The sequence below is a fragment of the Gadus morhua genome, chromosome 3 (assembly GCF_902167405.1).
Source record: "Gadus morhua chromosome 3, gadMor3.0, whole genome shotgun sequence".
NCBI lineage: Eukaryota > Metazoa > Chordata > Actinopteri > Gadiformes > Gadidae > Gadus > Gadus morhua.
Genome location: NC_044050.1, coordinates 19,995,107 through 20,015,106, shown reverse-complemented (window position 1 = coordinate 20,015,106; position 20,000 = coordinate 19,995,107). Strand labels below are relative to the sequence as shown.

Here is a 20,000-nt window from a genome sequence, read left to right as displayed (position 1 = left end):
TGTTGTTCCTACAGCCACGGTGTTAGCAGAGTGCTCTGGCCGAAAAACTCTCACGTTGCAACTCAGTGTGAGAAGTGTATATAGGTCCCCGAAAGAAGATGGCAGACTACCGGGACGACACGGGAGCTCGAGCCCTCCTGGCTTTGCAGTCCGCACCTTGCAGTCCGGTGCGCGTCGGGATAACACACGCGTACCAGTCCACTCTTTCCATATCAACTTCCCCGGTTATGGGAACTCGAGGGACCACAATTCTACCAGTTCGACTCTCTACCCATATGAAGGCCCTGGCCAGACTCGAAGGCCGGGACTTTGAGTTTGTCATGCGCCAGAGGACAATCACCATAGGCCGGAACTCGTCCCATGGCTCTGTGGACATTAACATGGGTCATTCAAGCTTTATCTCTCGACGGCACCTACAAGTCACATATGACGAGTCGAGCGGTTTTTTGCTTCGCTGTCTCGGGAAGAATGGCGTGTTTGTTGACGGGGTGTTTCAGCGGAGAGGGGCACCGCCACTGCAGCTACCCCGAGAGTGAGTCAACTTGGCTAGCCTAGCATGGTCGCTAGTTGTTGTAGCTAAGCGTGTGTGTGTGTGTGTGTGTGTGTGTGTGTGTGTGTGTGTGTGTGTGTGTGTGTGTGTGTGTGTGTGTGTGTGTGTGTGTGTGTGTGTGTGTGTGTGTGTGTGTGTGCTACATGTGGCCTGCTAACAGGCATAGCTAAATGCCAAACTTTGAAAGGTGCGGTTGACAAGCTGGATCTTTCCAAAATAGACGCTCACGCATTCATGTTTCAAGATTGCATTCTAAAATTTCTACGTCACTATTTCAAACCTATTGGCTTCTGATATGTTCCTATTTTTACTTCGTAAATGCTTGACTGTACTTTTGGTCAACGTGTCGCCGTTTTGTAAACACTAAATGTAAACAAACACACCCTTGACAGCTCGCGTCATAATATACTCTACAAAGTAACCCATCAGAGCACTACGAGATCTTAGGTCTGAATCGTCTTGTGCGGGCCCACCATCAGTATTTCAGCGCTTTGTGTTTATACTTTTCTCTAATCACCACAGTCTTACTTACTGAGCCTACAGAGTTGTTTGGTGGGGGTGCGTGTGGGGGAGGGGGATACGGTGCTTGGGCCTCCATGTTTTCTGATTGGTCTCGAGGTTTATTTGGAGGTGTGTCCCTATGTGATCAGGAAGTACAAACTGGTATGACAGGCGCTCAATTCAGTAAAGAGCAGACGCACACATGTCAAAAATCTATTACTATTTACGATTATCATTGATATTTTTAAGTTGTTTTTGTGCGATGCGGATTTGCAGGTCGGGAGGATATTAGCCTTGGTTTCAGGCTTTACAATATGCCCTTTTTTAAAATATATTTTTTAATCCAAAGCGTATTGCAGCACTTGAGTGCATACTACCATATATCATGGGTGGCCCCCGCGGTAATTGAACTCCTAACCCTGGCAGGGTTAATGCCATATGCTTTACCAATGGAGCTACACACCAGTCATGAGTCATGACTTCATTCAGTATTTATTCTATTCACTCCTGTCTCAATAACTACACATCGTGCACACACCACCTGCTGCTCTCTTTTGGATCCATCAGATATTTATGTATCTATATATATCTATGATGTATATACATATGATAGATATAGATTTATATATAGATGTATAAATAGATTTATATAAGAGGGCCTATTATAAAGCCGGAAAACTTAAACGTTTAAAATTAATATGAACGACAATTGTAAAATAGTAATGGTGTTTTGGGATTGTCCATTTTGGTGTTGTTACCACAACAAGCTGTCATAACAATTCGGACAACCCCACGAAACCGAGTCCACCATTCATGATGCTGATACACAACTGCTATACGTGCTATACGTGCCACACGTCTTCTAGACATCCCTGTCATCCACACCCCCTCCGTGTGCTCTTTCAGGTGTGTGTTCCGGTTCCCCAGCACGGTGATAAAGATCCAGTTTATGTCTCTCCTGGAGCCCGAGCTGCAGGGGGAGAAGGAGCACCCCTCTCCGGCACCGCGCTCCCTGCTGCCCCACATCTCCCCGCTCAAAATCACCATTCCCACAATGCAGCAGCACGAGGACCACATCCGGGCCTTTGGCTCCCCGCTGCCCTCTCCCACGGGCACCCTCAGGTAAGGACCGGGCAGACTGTTGTGTTGCTATGGGGATGCTATCCCGGTTGGCGCGGACACACAAACGCACACGCACTTCCAAAGGATATGCCAATGGTGGAGGTTAGGGGATCTGTTGTTGAGATGAAAAGTGTGATGTTGGATTAGACTCCCATTGTGATAATCCAAAAGGGAAACACTAATAACAGCGATTATGTGTCGCTTGCCTTCTTTGGCTTTTCTTTTGAATTGTATTACCAGACGACTTTTTTTAAATTTTCTGGTCAATAATGAACACCATTCCCCTAAATTCTTAGGCCATTGTGACATTCATGACACCGGTGTTCCTGGCGAGTAACGACCTAGGAAAGGAAACTTGTATTAAAAACTAGCATAGCAAGCAATGTTTGTTTTGCCTCATACGGTTGTGCTAATACCTAATTCAAAGTTATAGTATTTATGTAAGAATTAATTTCATTTTATGAACTGTTAATAAACTTAACTTAAGAGTTCATGGGGGAGCGAGTTCAAATTAAACTGCAAAGTGGAGAAAAATATACATCTGAAATGACAGATGAAAGCGAGCCCAATAAGATTAAGGGTGTAAATCATTTTTCTTGTCACCTCTGAGTATAAAGAGATTATGTTTCTGAAGCTTCCTTTAGAACAAGGACATGTTCTTAGAGATGTTCTCTAAGAACATGTCCTGTGAAATAACACAATTATTTAAAATAAATAGATAATATATTGATTTATTTGTAATTATGTACATATGTAATGTAACCATTTTTACATGTGTAAATACATAAATCCTATTGACACGCATGAATAAAGAATTATTCAAACAGTGGTTTAACATCCAAAACAATACTAAGTTTCCCTTGTGAGCTTGGGTTAGTAGTAAAGCTATAACCGTCATTCTAAAAAGTAGCATGTAACTTCCTCAAACTATCGCTCAGCGATTCTAACCAAGTTAATGAATGAGATTGTCGGTGTGTGTGCGTCCGGTGTCGGCTTGTTTTGTTCTTAAATCATCATGTGTGCACACCAACGTGAGCTTGTGTGTACATTCCTTATATGGAATGGCTGTGGTTTCCAGCCCTCTGATTGGCCACTAGGCAGAATGTTTTGCCAGCAGACTTTTTTTCTGTCCATTCGTGGTTTCCTTTTCAGAAACCCCCCCTCCACACCTCCCAGTTTATCCTCAACGACCCCCCCCCCCCCCATCCCCCCCAAACACGTATACACACACACACTAAATTAGACGTGTTGCTGGGCCTCTGGTTTGTTTTCGGGGAAGGGGGGGGGTCAATGTTGTAGCATGATTTTAAACAGCATCCACATGTCCACACACTGGCACATGGCCTTGGTTTCTGAGACTGTTGCTGAAGGTTAATATATTGACAAGCATGCAGTGTTTACTCTACCAACCAAAGTCTGCATGGGTTATATCAATTTTACATTGAATCCAGCCAGTGCTCTTACTACAGCAGCAGATAAAGCCTGGTTAATCATTTGTCTGCGTTGAGTGTGTTTTGTGTTTGTGTGTGTGTGTGTGTGTCTATTTTCTCGATAATGTGTGTTGTGATCACGTCCACACACAAAAGGCATTGGAAACACCGGGCGGATTAATTCCGCACACAAGTGCAAAAACAAAGTCGTAAACCATGAACACAAAGAATAAAGTAAATAAGCAATGTTATGAATAGACATTCTATTAATCGTGTTGATAACAGAAATCGTATTGGGTTATCGGCTGCACTGTTTTTATTGGCTCAACCTTTCAGCCTTAAGTTGGCCTGCTGCCAAATACAAATCCAAAGCCTGCGTTTGTTATGTTTATGTTTTTTCAAGTCTTGTAACACACCGGTTGCCAATGGCAGGAACACACACTGGTCTCCCATGAGAAGCTATTGTTTTTTTCCCACTCCTACACAATAGCACTTGTGTAGCCCAGGGATTCTTCTTTTTTGGATATTCGGTCCTGATTCGCTGCCGAACACATTTCAACCGTGGCTGGGATTGCTAATATATACAAATAATATGTGTTATTTCCCTCAGCCTAACCTCTTTTTACGCTTGAATGTTTATGTACGTATGCACCTTGGTAACAAACTCATTACACCTAATTGGACTGGATATAAATACATTTGGGTACCTAGGTAAGAGCTATTGGTGTCCCATAATGGATCAGGGAGCAGTGGTTCTCAACAGGTCTAGTGTGAGGAACCACATGTCATTAAGTCTACTGAAAAACAAAACATTATTTACCAATATGGCAGCTATCAACAATGGCTTAATTTACTGTTAAAAACATGGCAACAATTAGGGCTTAACTCCAGGAAAACCTGAGCCAAGGCAACATGAATTAACAAATCAAAATGCTCTACGACCCACCAGTTGAGAATCACTGTCTAGGATCCATCAAAACAAGATGATTGATTTTGACAAGGCAGTAAGAAGAATAGGAGAAGTACATTTTTTTTTTTTTTTTGTTGGACCCAAACAGTAAATGAGAAACGTCAGAAGAACATCACTAATGCATTATTTTACAAGCTGGTAGAAGAGTTCAAACAAATTGATATTGACCTAAAAGCACGTTGTTTTGTTGTTGTGCTCGTTGGTGTAGTCTTTGGTCTGTTTGATAAACGTACCCATTTTGTTTTATTATTATTATTAGAGCTGTAAAGCGATTAAAATATTTAATCGTGATTAATCGCATTAATGTCATAGTTAACTATTATTAATAGCGATTAATCGCAAATTATTTTTCTATGCTAAATATCCCTTGATTTTTTTGTCCCATAATTCTTCTCATTTTAATTCTCTTATCAACATGATGAAGTGCATCGGCTTGCCTTGTGCAAATGATTTTCTATTGATAACAACATTGGCATATACTGATCAAAACAGGACGATACAAAAAAAGAGCCTATAGTGCAAATAAACGACTGCTTTGAACAAATGTCATTTGAACATAGCAGTCAGGCTACTGCTTCTTTGTTTTGAGCCAAAAAAAAAAAAATAATAATAATAATTTTCAATAAAATAATTACGTTAATCGCGCGTTAAATTTTTTAACGCCGTTAAATTTGGTTTGCGTTAACGCCGTTAATAACGCGTTTAACTGACAGCTCTAATTATTATTATTATTATTATTATTATTATTATTATTATTATGACTCCTAACATGGCCCAACATCCCGCCCCCCCTCCCCAGTGTTCCCAACTCCTGTCCGGCCAGCCCACGAGGGGCGGGGTCGTCAGGGTACCGGTTCGTTCGGAACGTGACCTCCGACCTCCAGCTCGCTGCGGAGTTTGCGGCCAAGGCAGTGTCGGAGCAGAGGCAGGGTCTGGTCCGGCAGGCCAGCGGAGGAGCCGAGCCCCGGGGGGAGTCGGCCGGCAGCGACAGTCCTAAGGTGACCCCCTCACTACCAGTGTACCACACTGTACGGCTTGAAGTGAGCCGGACCTGATCTGGCGAATAGCTGCACAATGCCCACGTTAATGCTCGATACTTAGATTCAAGACACAAAGGTTTTTATTCGTCCCATACACATACAGGATATGCGTAATAAATGTATGTGAAACCGAAACTGGATGGACAGGGAAATGTACAAAATGTATTATTATTATTATTATTATTACAATTTAATTTTAGATTGCAGGCAGATACACAAGCAGCTGCGTGCCACTGCCAACCACACACACGCGCGCGTGCGCTCACAGAGTCTTTGTGTTTGCTGCTTTGTGTCCAGGATGATTCCAAGCCTCCCTACTCCTACGCCCAGCTGATCGTCCAGGCCATCTCCTCGGCCCATGACAAGCAGCTGACGCTCAGCGGCATCTACTCCCACATCACCAAGCACTATCCCTACTACCGCACCGCAGACAAGGGCTGGCAGGTGGGTGGCACTGGCCACGGCCTCCGCCGCAGCCAGCACTGCTTTTCTGTGACCGGATTCAGAAGCGACATTCATTCTAAAAAAAAAAAAAAAACGTATTTTTATTTGGGATGGGTCTACAACAATCAACAGACAGTACACAGAATGTCCGTGTATCCCTTTCCTTGACCAAAATAAACTCATGCATGCATGCATGCATATCTGCTGACATAGGCCTACATGCATGCACATCAGTGGCGGCTGGTGGTTTTTAAAGTGAGGGAGGAAGGACTGCGCGCTTGGTTGCCATTGGCCTGCGTGCACTGTTGGTGTATGGTGGCAAAAGAATGTGAGACTCAAGTTGTTTCAGGGTGTTTTGGTGAACTACAAAATAGCAGGGAGGGAGTTATGTGAACAAAATGTATACAAAGCCACCAGTGGCATCACTGTAATTTGAGAAGGAAAGGATGCAAAGCATATTAGTCAAATCAGGCCTACTATTGATTTGTAAAAGTAAATCAAAAAATCTGGGCCTATCATTGGGCCTATTTTTGCACTCACCGACTGAAGTTATTTAGCTATGTTTATTTTCAGTTACAATTGCTTGTAATGCTACCAGTAAGTCATGCGTACCTAGCAAACCATGTAGCACTCACAACACTGACGTTGCCATTACTTCTGGTGACCTTGATTTTGGGAAGTGGTATACCTCTTTCTTTGGTCGCTAACTCAGCACTGTAACTGTAAATGGAATGCTTTTTGTAATAAGACGTTAACAATGTCCTCCGTTTCCAATGTTTCCATTGTGCATTTAGGATCTCGCTATCGCAGATTTCACTTGCTCTGCGTCTCTCAGACTGAGCACCGCGGCAATGCAGACCGGGTTTGCTATCGACAGCGTTGCCAGATTGGGCAGATTTCCTGCCCAATGATAATCTTTCCAGCCTAACATGGTTAAAAGTAGCCCAATTGGGTGGAAAATCGGACCAATCTGGCAACACTGCTCAACATCCAGGGATCCTGCTTATTGGTTCATAGCGCAGACGGATAGATTTTTGCGCGAATCGGACCCCTTAAGGTCCCACCCACTCAGAAGAGGAATTTCCTCCTCTCTCCCATTGAAACCCATGTTATCCACCGGCCGCCAGTACTTTCGGGAAAATGAATGGGAGTCAACGGAGGCTGACGGAGGACGTTCCTCCCTGAAGTAATTGTCAATAGGCGATAGGGGGTGCTAATGTCCCTTTACCCAGGGAAACGAACATTATATATTCAAAGGCAATAAAGTAGTCATATTTAAGGGCATTAATTCATTACAATAGTCTGGGCAATCTACATTTTTTATTCTCAACAATGTTAGGGAGGATCTTCCTCCCTCTCCTCAATGGAGAAGCCTCCACTGATGCACATATACAACACACTCTTGTGTATATAAACAGAAAAACAAAAACAAAACGACCAAAATTATTAATCTTGACGAACTACAATTATATTAATAATAAGACGACCAAAAAAAATAAATAATAACATTCTGATCGATTTCTTCACCTCCTGGTGTCTAATGAGATGCGTTCTCTGTCTCTCTCCAGAATTCCATCCGACACAACCTGTCTCTGAACCGCTACTTCCTGAAGGTGGCGCGCTCCCAGGACGAGCCGGGCAAAGGCAGCTTCTGGCGGGTGGACTCGGCCTCAGAGAGCAAGCTTGTGGAGCAGGCCTTCAGGAAGAGGCGGCAGAGAGGCGTAGCCTGTTTCCGCACGCCCTTCGGACCCCTCTCCTCCAGGTGGGTCGTCAGGGCCGGGGACTTCCTTGAGTTAACACTTTGTTTTGACCCGTGTTTAATAGATGGAAATATGTATGCGTGTGGATGGATGGATGGATAAAAAAAACATCATTGTCCACTGAATTTTCATATTCGTCTTTGGCACTCTGACAAAAGAAAACATAGCACACAACACACAGACCAAATAAGTAAAGTTATATAAAAACATCAAATATAAACAAAGTGGGTAAAAAAGCATGAATAAATACTAGTGCAGTTCTCAGTGCTGAAAACCTAATGAGTTTTCCAATGTTTCTGCTTCCCTCCCGGCTAACCATGCGGCCGGATAGAACCAAGTAAGTAGCGGCGGTCGTTGTGCTTTAACTAGAGCTACGGGGGGCGGTCGTTGTGCTTTAACTAGAGCTACGGGGGGCGGTCGATGTGCTTTAACTAGAGCTACGGGGGGCGGTCGTTGTGCTTTAACTAGAGCTACGGGGGGCGGTCGATGTGCTTTAACTAGAGCTACGGGGGGCGGTCGTTGTGCTTTAACTAGAGCTACGGGGGGCGGTCGTTGTGCTTTAACTAGAGCTAGTCCCTAGAACTGACCGATGGTGATCTTGTGGCATGCGAGCACGGCTTCATAGACGAGCAGTCGTACCTCGGGCTCCGCATGGCGACCCTTATGACCCAGAGTTCTGTCCTCCACTACCTCAACCCTCCTAACCCCTTCTCTCTCTCCTCCTCCTCCTCTCCCCCCAGGAGCGCCCCGGCCTCTCCCACCCACCCGGGCCTGCTCTCCTCCCCCTCCAGCGGGCTGCAGACCCCCGAGGGCATGAGCAGGGAGGGCTCCCCCATCCCCCACGACCACCACGAGCAGCTGGCCCACAAGCTGGCCTCCGTGCCCGAGTACCGGTACTCTCAGAGCGCCCCAGGTGAGCATGTCCCCACACGGGGGGACGGGACCACGCACCCAGCCATAGCCAGGCAAGGTTATTGAGAGAGAGAGAGCTGGCGATGTGGCATTTATACATCAAGGCAACGCAATGGACAATGACCTCAAAAACACCAAAAATGGCGTGCAAATAACTCTGTGTGTGCGTTGACTGCATGACACCGCAAACACCGGATCTTGGCGCCGGTGCTTGACGTCCGAATAGCTACATGTGCATGAATCCTGTTTTTCAATCACATCTATTTAAACTGATTCTCCCTGATGACCTAAAGACAGGACCTCCTCTTTCAGCATGGATGCGTTTTTTCTTTTATAGATGTATTTTGTTTGCTCGTCCTTCCCCAGGGTCTCCCGTCAGCGCCCAGCCGGTCATCATGGCCACCCCCCACCACCCTTCCCCCCTGCCCTCGGGCCTGGGGAAGGCCCTGGCCCTGGTTCCCGGGGGCGGGGGTCCCGCTCAGCCCTTCCACCTGATCCAGAGCTCCTCGCAGCCGGCCCTCACCATGGTGCGGGTGGTGACCAGCGCCGCCCTCTCCTCCAACCTCCCCAACGGTTACATCTCCACGGCCTGCACTACCATCCCCGGCCAGCAGGGGGCAGTTGAGGGCAGCAGTGAGTCATTTTTTAGGGCCATTTTATTTTCAAATCAAAATCCTATGCAAATACATCTTTACCCATGGAATGAGATAAGTACATGCATAATTATATAAAATCAGTTGGAGGAAAACCTTGAGCCGTTTTGATATGTCAACTGATTTAGTCCTTGGAGTTTAAATTACTTCCAATAAATCAGACCAAACTGTCAGATTTTTTTAAAGCAATGATCAAATTGGTACATATCAGATGTTTAGGTTAATTTATTCTTAGACATTTATGTCCACTGTTGAAAAAGTTGATCTCTAATTACTTGGACTCCCTTCCATCTCACTGTTAGAAATAGCCTTTATAAATGTAGTTTTAGTCATGCCATGAATGCTTATACAGCCTTTTTTTTTTTTTACAAATATTATATTAAACATGTTAAATGCTGCTTCTGCAACTTCAATGAAAATGAAATGATATAAATTGAATCAAATTAATTAGATTTCCTAAAAACCTGAGCAGTCATTTCCAATATCTATAAATTGGGACACATGCAAGTGCATGCGTCTCCTCACATTGCGTGCAGTGCTTTATTTGGCTCCTCTCTGCCTGTGCCCCCCCCCTCAGACGGTCAGCTGAGCTGGGAGAGACCCATGCAGGTGGTGGAGGCGGGCGGCCAGGGTCCCGAGGGCCGAGCTCTGACCCTGGGGCTGCACCAGCTCCCAGTGCGGCCCGTCACCCAGAACGGACAGCACACCTCCACCGTGGTCGCCACCAGCCTCGCTAACGCCTATGGTACTGTCCCGCCGCCTCGCTGCTCATTAAAACACACTATTGATGCACGGCTACTGCTGCTTATTAAGGATAAAACCCTCAGTGTGACAGATGGGTGCATGCCCCCCATTCTCAAAGTTAAAGAGCAACACAACGCACTCGCATTGTAATAATCTTCGTTCATACACACAATATATCAATATCTCCTCAATCAAATAGGAAACCCTAGAACCAAACACTGAAACCTTACCGTGACCTACACTTGTGGTGTGTAGTTTTGATAACGATGCTGAGTTACCGGTGCCCGTTGTTGATATCCACGGTAACCCAGTCTGGAATGCACCCAGTGACCGTCTTTGTCTCCCCGGCAGCCCTCAGCAGCCCTCTTCAGATCCTGGCCGCCCAGGCCTCAAGCTCCCCCCCGGTGCTGGTGAGCCGGCTGGCCAGCGCGGGCTCTGACGGGGGCCTGGCCGAGCCCCAGGCCAAGAGGGTCAAGATGGAGGAGGACCTGGACCCGCCCCCCCAGCCCGTGGTCGCCCCCGCCCAGCAGCCAGTCATCGTGTCTATGATATCGCAACTCCACGACCCCAGGAAGTGAAACCCAGGACGCCCCCTTCCCCCAGGGTTGCCTGGCGAACCCCCGGCCCCCGACACACACAGACACGCACCACCATCACCCCCGCCGCAGTCCAGGTCCCACCCTGACAGGACTGTAGGCAACATGGCCGCCGCAAACCTTCAGGTGGCCCCTCAAACTGAAGGGAATTAGGCGATACATTTGAGATATTGGTCGTTTTTTTTTATTTTTTAATCATTCGTTTTTAATCATTATTTTTTCGCTCATCGTGCACCTAACCCGATATTTAATCCTGATGGAGCATTTGACACGTGGCAGGCCTCCCATCTCCTTAATTTACCCCCCCAGTTCTCCCCTAGTTGTTAAATCAAAGCCACTTGCAGGCCAAAGAAACCAGCCGTCCAACACCTCTGACTGATGGAGGGAGTGGAGCGACCAACCCCTCTGTTGTGACTCTCAAATCTCTCGGACTGTGTGTGTGTGTGTGTGTGTGTGTGTGAGGAACACGACTGAGGCGAGGTCAATGCAAACCCAGTGGCCAGATGTTGGACACCCAGACTGTAGTCTCTTCCTCGGAAAACCGAGGGTGAGAAGGAGGAAGAAGGGTGATGTGTCGGGATTAGAAATCGGAAAAACATTCGAACCCAAGAATTTCGTATCAATATTAAGCCGGTTCGTAGAGGCTATGTTTCAGTTTGGACGCAAAAAGCATCCCCCCCGTCAAGTGGAGGGGGTGTACCTCCTGGTGACCACGGAGCAGACCGAAGAACACCAGTGTTTCCCCCAGCACTGTATGGTTAAGGCCTTAACAACAATAGGGCCCTGCCTTGACTACCAATGTGTAAAAAAATAAAATAAAAAAAATATCTATATTTTATTTTATTCTTCCTTTTCCCCCTTGACCACCTTGACTAAGACATTTTCCGGGGGAAACGCTGAACACGGAGCTAACCTAATGTAGACAAACTGATTGTTGTATTGCTAATTATTCTCGTTTTGTGTAGAAAGAAAAACAAGGAGAGAAGGTGCAGTCCGGTCGGAACGGTTGTAGTCGTTTGTAAAAAAAAAAAGAAAAAAAGCATTATTGTAATAATCCTAAATGCCTTAAAAACCTTCTCGTTGTCGTTTTTTTAATTTTATTTGAACCTTTATTTGTTTTAGACTGCTTTACAGTTTTAGAATGTTAACACAGCACTTCTTGAGCAGTACCTTATCCGCTACACTACAAACGTTTCACCCTCTTGCTAAACGATAACGCCGCGTATGTTGACTTGATTTTTGTAACCAGGGGAAGGGCGGGACCAACACACAACCACATAAATCTCTCATTTGTTCGGCATGTGTCAATCATGTCTTCATGGGTATCACTCGCTTCCATTCTCAGCTTTTCAACTGTTTTTTCATGTCTCGCAGCCCATCCCTCTTTCTCTTTGCATTATCTTGGCGACCTTTGGTAAATCGCATCTGCAGTTGTTCAGATGGCTTTTCCTTTGCAAGTAGCCGCCCCTTGTTGGATCATCCTCCAGCATTACTCTCTCTCTCTCTTCTTTCTCACCACCTTTGACAAGCAGCCGTTAACTCGTCCCAATTTCCACTGTTCAGGCATCCATTTTAAATTTGGGTTTATTTTGTTTTTCGCTGTCTGTCAATCACAAACCTGTGCAAGATCTGATGATTGTTGTTGCACATAAGTTAAATTTAACATAAGCAATGTATGCTGATTGTATGCTGCTCTTTTTACCTGTTAAACAACATGGCCGTTTTACGCCTTTTTTCCTATTTTACAAAAAGTGAAAAAAATATTTTGCTATGACCAGCTGTCAAAGTTATGCATTTTGGAAAATGGAGAGATATAAATATGTATTTTTAAATGTTCATCTTTTGTGATTTGTTAAAGAAAAATTGTGTAGCACAAATTAAAAAAATCTCATTGACATCACACTTTGATGTGTTCGTTATTATCATAATGTAGTTATTTTGTTTGTTGGGCATAAAGTATACCAAATAACCAGACGTCAAGATTGTTCAATTATTTATTTTAATTCATTTTTTAAGGGCCAATATCCTTAAACAGTATAAATATTGATCAGAGAGAAACAAGACATACTTGCATTAAAACCAGTAAGGAATACAAACCATTGAACACAAAAATAAATTCAAATCAAAAAATATGTACGTTCCAAAATGTTCAACAAGATAATCCATTTCCAGGAGGTTCTCGTATGCTTTCGCATATTAATTTCTAACATCAAACTAACAAAATGGAACAAAGAATATTTACAAATAAATATTTACACACAACTAGAGAACATATGTATATATATATGTATATACAATTGTAAAGAAAGTGAAGGTTTGTACAATACTTGTGCCATTCAGTAAAAGTAGTTGTCTTTGCAGCTAAGGTAATCAACAGAAAAAGGCCAGGCAGACACAACCTTTATCAGCCAACGTTTTGTCATTTTATGAATATTTCCCTAGAAGTCTAATGATAATGTTCAGATATCGGAAAATATGAGCACTGCGATGTATCAAAACATTCTAATAGTCAGACTCACTATCACCAACTTCTATTCTCCACAATGTTTCAACATTCACGTTTATACATAAAAGTGTACACTCAATATACAAAACGTCGTCTCCCTCTCGACAGTTTACCACAATGCTAGAACTCTGGAGTTTCACTAAGGCTGTTTCACTTGGTAAGTGCTCACTTTATTATTTATCATCCTGCAGGTGATGTGGAAACCAGCAGAGTGGTCGCCTACATTTACAACCACTTGAGGCTGCTGTAACCCTACCTGCAAGACTTATGGAACTGGGAAACAACCCACTAGGCGCTAGGAAAGAGCTATACACTGCAGGAGTCGCTGGGCACTCTTGCGCCATGGTTTGAACAAAGACACTGGCGTCCTACCACGCAGTGTGAGTTTGATAAGTGCTGCAAAGCAGCGCTTCTCAAACTTTTGCTCATGCCGTCTCAAGTGTGATCTTTGTTATTGGCCCCTTTTGCGTCTAAGCACACGGTGTGCTGCTCATTTATACATCAAGGCAACGCAATGTACAACAAACTCAAAAACACCAAAAATGGTGTGCAAATAACTGTCTGTGTTGACTGCATGACACAGCAAACACTGGATCTGAGAGCCAGTAATTGACCTCTGAATGCAACATTTCAGCACAGTTATTCAGTGCCAGGGGCCCTTGAGTGAGACCAGAGTTTGGGAACCACTGCTTTAAACCTCCTCAACAGACAACAACCTATCATCCAACTCTGCCATCACATGGTCCTCTCATGCTGTGCGACTCCAAACAGATACAGGGAGGGGCGGCAGTTTCTGTAGAGTGTAATCTCCTGATTGTGCTACGAGTAATGTTCACATTCATGATTAAATTAGGGTTTCTGTGTCTGTGTGTGTGTGTGTATGTGTATGTGGGTGTGTGTGTCTGTGTGTGTGCACATGCAAGCTTGTAAGAGCACATTCAAATGAAACCTGGAACACAAAATGTGTTCTTGTAAATATGGACCCATATATACACACACCCCGCCCCCACCCATAGAGTATCCACTTCCTGTTTCCTCTTGGATGCTGTGTGGGTACAAAACATGTGCTTGGTGTGTGTGTGTGTTTGTGTGTGTGTGTGTGTGTGTGTGTGTGTGTGTGTGTGTGTGTGTCGGTGTCTGTAGGCAGTGTGGCCATTAGCAGGAGGAGGCACTTATCTTCTCCGAGACCTCCAGGTCAGACTTGGCCACCAGGAAGCGCAAACGGCCTCCTCCGAGTCGGATCAGATCCACCGCGCTGGGGACGGGGGGGGGACGGGGAGGGGGGACGGGGGGGGGGAGTGGGGAGGAGAGTCCGGTTACACGCCACTCAGCACAGACCACGTATGGATGGAGGAGCGACACTGTCTGCGCCTCCGGGCTCTGATCAATTGAGGCCATCGATTGGAATAACCAGCGTTGGGGATTCGTGGCCATGCGGTCTGACCGATGGCGACAGTGCCCCTCGATTGATCACACACTACAGTGTTTGGGTCGCCGGTCACGGCCTCATGTCGCTGACTCACCTCTGGTAGTCCGCGCCGATCAGGCTGGTCCCGTTGACGGCCAGGATGCGGTCCCCGATCCTCAGCCTGCCGTCGGAGGAGGCGGGCCCGTCGGGGATCAGGGTGCGGATGTAGATCCCCGGAGCGTTCAGAGGGGTGTGCTGCAAGGGGTAGACGTCGCACGGTGTGAACCTTCAACCCCACTGGTCACCCTTACTGGAGCCAGAGCTCTTATAGATAAGAGGGCGATGCCACTCCCATTGACCGCATTGTGACAGGGAAAAAAGACTGCAGTGGCAGTAGCTTGAGCCTCAGGGGCTGAGTGCTAAGCGGCATAGAAGTCATGTGGGTGAATGGAGCAAATAATGATGAAGGAGGCTCTCCACCTCGATGAGCTGCACTGCTACGCTGCCAATAACATCGTCTGCTAGATAGTGTGAATATACATACAAACATGCTACCCAATTGGTTTTGATATAGGACCTACATTTCAGAGCTGATCCACCGGCACTGAGGCTGCATTATGTTGATTGGTTAGCCAGTGAGTGCCAGAGCCAGAGTGATCACTGTTACCTTAATGTAACTTCATTGTAACCTCAAAATAAACCTAACTGTAACCTCAAAATAAACCTAACTGTAACCTCATGTAAACCTTACTGTAACCATACAGTTACCTTCTATAACCTCACTTTTACCTCATTGTAAACCTTATTATGACCTCACTGTTACCTCACTGTTACCTCATTGTAAACCTCACTGTAACCTCACTGTTATCTCTTTGGAAACCTTATTGTGACCTCACTGTTACCTCATTGTAAACCTTACTGTAACCTCACTGTTACCTCTTTGGAAACCTTATTGTGACCTCACTGTTACCTCATTGTAAACCTTACTGTAACCTCACTGTTACCTTATTGGAAACCTTATTGTGACCTCACTGTTACCTCATTGTAAACCTTACTGTAACCTCACTGTTACCTCATTGGAAACCTTATTGTGACCTCACTGTTACCTCATTGTAAACCTTACTGTAACCTCACTGTTACCTGATTGGAAACCTTATTGTGACCTCACTGTTACCTCATTGTAAACCTTACTGTAACCTCACTGTTGCCTTATTGGAAATCTTATTGGACCTCACTGTTACCTCATTGGAAACCTTATTGTGACCTCACTGTTACCTCATTGTAAACCTTACTGTGACCTCACTGTTACCTTATTGGAAACCTTATTGTGACCTCACTGTTACCTCATTGTAAACCTTACTGTAACCTCACTGTTACCTAATTGGAAACCTTGTGTCACAGTAACGTTGATTTAACCTTTCTCTCACCTCATTGTAAACCTAAATGTAACATAGCTGTAAACCTTACTGTAAACCTACGGCTATCGATCAAACAAACCTAATTGAGTTTGTTGACGGGGAAGTTTGGTGCAAAGGTCGCTCAGAGTGGGGTTAGTCTGTATGTGTGTATGTGTATGTGTTTGAGTGTGTGAGCGGGGACAGTCTGTATGTGTGTATGTGTATATATGTGTATGTGTTTGAGTGTGTGTGTGTGTGTGTTTGCTTACCAAGCCATCTATGAGTCCCATGCCCAATCCATATGGCCCCTTGTCCAGCTCCACTACAAACACCACACACAAGTCATCAGGGAGGGGAGGGGCGCCAGGGGAGGGGACAGGGAAAGGAAAGTCACACCCACTAACATACCCTGCAGGGAAACACACACAGACACAGACACACACAAAGACACAGACACACACAGACACATATAGACACACACACACAGAGACATACACACAAAAACACGCACACAAACACACACACATAAAACACGTGCACACACACAGGGTCTGGCTATAGGGTCATTCTAAACACACACTGACTGCTAGAGCATTCCGGCATGTATCAGATGGACAAGACAGTGGGACGTGTTCACCACACAGGGAGGATGTGAGGAGGAGCCTACAGAGTCTAGCAGACGCATGCAGAGGTACACAGACAGAGACTAGACAACACAAGGAGTGCACTACCCAAGAGAGCCAGCAGAGGTCAAACTCACTACAGAACACGTTACTGAATCAAAAGACAATACATTTTATAGTCGAACAACTGATCATACTCTTAAGTCACACACTAACTAAACAAACATAACACTAAAATAACTAACATAACACTAAACAGGATACGATATTAACAACACTCTAGTGTTTCAAAGATAAAGCCCAATCACCCTTCACCTGAAGTTCCCGTCTGGGATCAATAAAGTATGATCTTATGCCGTAAAATAGATTGAAACGTTCTCACCATCTTTCAGTGTTAAATGAGTTGCACCATAATTCAAACGCTAGATAAACGCTAGATGAATTTCAGATCTCACAACTCCCTGGTGATTCCTAATAGTTGGAAAATATCTCTAAAACATTCTGATAGCAATCAATTAGAAATGATATACCCAGTCTAGCAGTGTAAGGTCAGTGTACCAGAGAAGAACACATCCACTGCTCACATCCAGCATACCTTCCAGTCCGTTGGTGATCAGCCCATTGCTCTTCTTGGACTCCGCCATGGTCCTGCTCATGCAGCCGTTACTCTGGGGGGCGTGGCCTAGCACGGGGCCCGGCCCGCCCCCGTCGGGGTAGAGGGGCGTGTTGGGCGGCGTGAGGAGGCAAGAGAGGTCCGCATTGGCTGGTCGAGGGTGGTGGGCGTTGCCGTTCCTCCGGAGGCTGCTGTGTGATTGGCCGGGCGGTCTGTCCCGGGCTCGCTCCTCCGCGGGCTCCGGCGGCCCCGTGTCCCCGGGAGGGGGGCCCGACCTCGGGCTGCTGTGGCTGGGGGGCAGCAGCTCCCTCTGGGGGGGGGGGCACAGATGGAGAGCGGCGGCGCTACGGCCTCAGGGAAACCCACCAAGGATCCGCTGACGTTGATTCTTTATTAAACCCCCTTTTGGCACTCGATGCCGCTTGAGCACCGGATGCTATTTTAGCACTCCGCATAAATATGCCATGAATGTAACATCACTTCTTAATTAGCGTAATGTTGTAAATGCCAGCAGAAAAGGAGCACAGAGGAGTGTGCATGTGTGTGTGCATTAGGGTGCAGTAACACTTGGGATTATGGTCCAGTCAGCCGTTCCTACTAATGAGACAGCCTGAAGACTAATCAGATTAAACACGATTTAACCATGTCTAGGTCTCCATGTGTGTGTGTGTGGGCATGTTTGAGTGTGACCTTTATGTGTGCATGCATACACACACTCGTATGCCAACTTTTTGTGAGTACGTGTGTGTGTGTATGTGTGTGTGTGTGTGTAAGTGTGCATGTGTGTGAGTATTTGCTTGTTTGCGAATTGTTTTCCTTTCATCTGGGGGATTATGAGGACCGTAAGGACCCACAGCTGCTGAGGCACATGGCCGGGATTACCGGCTAGGTGTGTGCAAGTCCACACATTACGCACAAATATGTAATCTGTGTGTATACATTTGTGTGTGCATGCATGTCTGTCTCTATGGGTGTATGCATGCTTGTGTGTCTTGATGTGCTTATATATATGGGAGGGGTGCATGAGTTTATGCGTGTGTGTGTGTGTGTGTGTGTGTGTGTGTGTGTGTGTGTGTGTGTGTGTGTGTGTGTGTGTGTGTGTGTGTGTGTGTGTGTGCGTCACTGACCTGGACCTCCGGCCAGTCTGCGGTGTTGGTGCCGTTGGACTGCGTGTGCACGCCGGGCCCGGGCCCCGGGCCGTGGCCGGGCCCCGGGCCGTGGCCGGGCCCCGGGCCGTGGCCCTTTGTGCGCAGGCCCCACAGGTAGTGGCGGATGTAGAGCAGCTGGCGGTAGAGGCTGTCCTCCACACAGTCGCTGTCCAGGTCCACCCGGAAGCCGGCGCTGGGCAGCACGATGGGGGGGTGGTTCTCAAAGCTCTCCAGGAGGTCCACTGTGGGAACAGACCAGAGGGAGGCGTTAGCCCCCGCCGCCCTCAGACATCAGGGCCGGTCAGAGGGCCTCACCAAGGCTTTGGAAAGCACAAGGTCATAGTGGTCATTGACAATTTCTGGATAATCCTTTTCAGAGAGAAATGGATAATGGAAAACCTCAGAAGTAAAAAACTATTAAATGAGGGACAAAATAAATCCTGCGTTATATTCACACACCCCGAATGTATGTGGGTTTGAGTCGATCAAGACATGGATCAGGGTGACTGCTGTCCGACCTCAGGTTCGTTCAGTTTTGTGGGGTTTGTAGAAAACTGTACAAAAGATCATAAGATGGAATAAATACAATATCTGACACGTCCTTAATATTAACCGTGTACATTTCCTGTAATACTATCAAGATTGATCCGGATACTGCTATATTAGCATGCTTATGCTAGGCTTTTTGGCTTATTAAAATATGAGAAGCATATTAAAAAGAAACCAAAAATCAATTTGCATTCCTATCTGTTTGAAAACTCCATCCTTCAGCATTTTAATCCCTAGTTGCTGTCCAAAGGTACGCACAGTATACGGTGTCCTGGGAGTGAGAAGGCAAGGCAATGTGCAATGTCTACAGACACAGAGACAGAGGCTGAACCTGCAGTTGCATTTTGACACTAGTCATCACTTTTTCACCCTACAGACCTTCCGAAATATCAACTGAGCCGTGAATGGGGGCTTTCGTCCTTAAGACGAAGCACACACACAAACACACACACACACACACAAAAAAAAGCAAAATGTGAATGTTTGTTGGGGGACTGTGCTTGTGTGTGTGTGTGTCTGCTTGTGTCTGTGTGCGTGTGTGTTTGTGTGCGTGTGTGTTTGTGTGCGTGTGTGTTTGTGTCTGTGCGTGTTTGTGTGCGTGTGTGTCTGTGTCTGTGTGTGTTTGTGTGCGTGTGTGTTTGTGTCTGTGTGTGTTTGTGTGCGTGTGTGTTTGTGTCTGTGCGTGTTTGTGTGCGTGTGTGTCTGTGTCTGTGTGTGTTTGTGTGCGTGTGTGCCTGTGTCTGTGTGTGTCTGTGTCTGTGTGTCTGTTTCTGTGTGTGTTTTTGTGTGCGTGTGTGTTTGTGTGCGTGTGTGTCTGTGTCTGTGTGTGTCTGTGTCTGTGTGTGTCTGTGTGTGTCTGTGTGTGTCTGTGTGTGTCTGTGTGTGTGTGTCTGTGAGTCTGTCTGTGAGTCTGTCTGTGAGTCTGCCTGTGCCTGTGCCTGTGCCTGTGCCTGTGCCTGTGCCTGTGCCCGTGTCCGTGTCCGTGTCCGTGTGTGTGTGTGTGTGTGTGTGTGTGTGTGCTCCCTACCGGTTCG

General features: G+C 46.0%; 2 protein-coding genes and 1 long non-coding RNA gene across 3 annotated transcripts in view; 1 reads left to right on the top strand and 2 right to left on the bottom strand.

Annotated features, from left to right (window-relative positions):
• Positions 1 to 12,622, top strand: part of foxk1 (forkhead box K1) — a 12,628-nt gene extending 6 nt beyond the window's left edge. Inside the window, exons 1-9 of the mRNA XM_030352610.1 lie at positions 1 to 532; positions 1,958 to 2,173; positions 5,373 to 5,571; positions 5,911 to 6,057; positions 7,626 to 7,819; positions 8,558 to 8,730; positions 9,096 to 9,362; positions 9,960 to 10,127; positions 10,478 to 12,622. The exon at positions 1 to 532 is cut by the window's left edge and continues 6 nt beyond it. Coding sequence (XP_030208470.1) covers positions 99 to 532; positions 1,958 to 2,173; positions 5,373 to 5,571; positions 5,911 to 6,057; positions 7,626 to 7,819; positions 8,558 to 8,730; positions 9,096 to 9,362; positions 9,960 to 10,127; positions 10,478 to 10,704 — 2,025 coding nt within the window. The 5' untranslated portion in view covers positions 1 to 98 and the 3' untranslated portion in view covers positions 10,705 to 12,622. The remainder of the gene's footprint in view (positions 533 to 1,957; positions 2,174 to 5,372; positions 5,572 to 5,910; positions 6,058 to 7,625; positions 7,820 to 8,557; positions 8,731 to 9,095; positions 9,363 to 9,959; positions 10,128 to 10,477) is intronic.
• LOC115540941 (uncharacterized) lies at positions 451 to 11,620 on the bottom strand. Its single transcript, XR_003976240.1, has 2 exons — positions 11,155 to 11,620; positions 451 to 689 (listed from the first exon to the last, which is right to left on the bottom strand). It is a non-coding gene; the product is annotated as an uncharacterized LOC115540941 (long non-coding RNA).
• An 80-nt stretch (positions 12,623 to 12,702) lies between the features above and the next one.
• Positions 12,703 to 20,000, bottom strand: part of radil (Ras association and DIL domains) — a 25,440-nt gene continuing 18,142 nt past the window's right edge. Inside the window, exons 17-22 of the mRNA XM_030352617.1 lie at positions 19,994 to 20,000; positions 18,397 to 18,659; positions 17,252 to 17,579; positions 16,303 to 16,442; positions 14,752 to 14,891; positions 12,703 to 14,483 (exon numbers count right to left, since the gene is read on the bottom strand). The exon at positions 19,994 to 20,000 is cut by the window's right edge and continues 144 nt beyond it. Coding sequence (XP_030208477.1) covers positions 14,384 to 14,483; positions 14,752 to 14,891; positions 16,303 to 16,442; positions 17,252 to 17,579; positions 18,397 to 18,659; positions 19,994 to 20,000 — 978 coding nt within the window. The 3' untranslated portion in view covers positions 12,703 to 14,383. The remainder of the gene's footprint in view (positions 14,484 to 14,751; positions 14,892 to 16,302; positions 16,443 to 17,251; positions 17,580 to 18,396; positions 18,660 to 19,993) is intronic.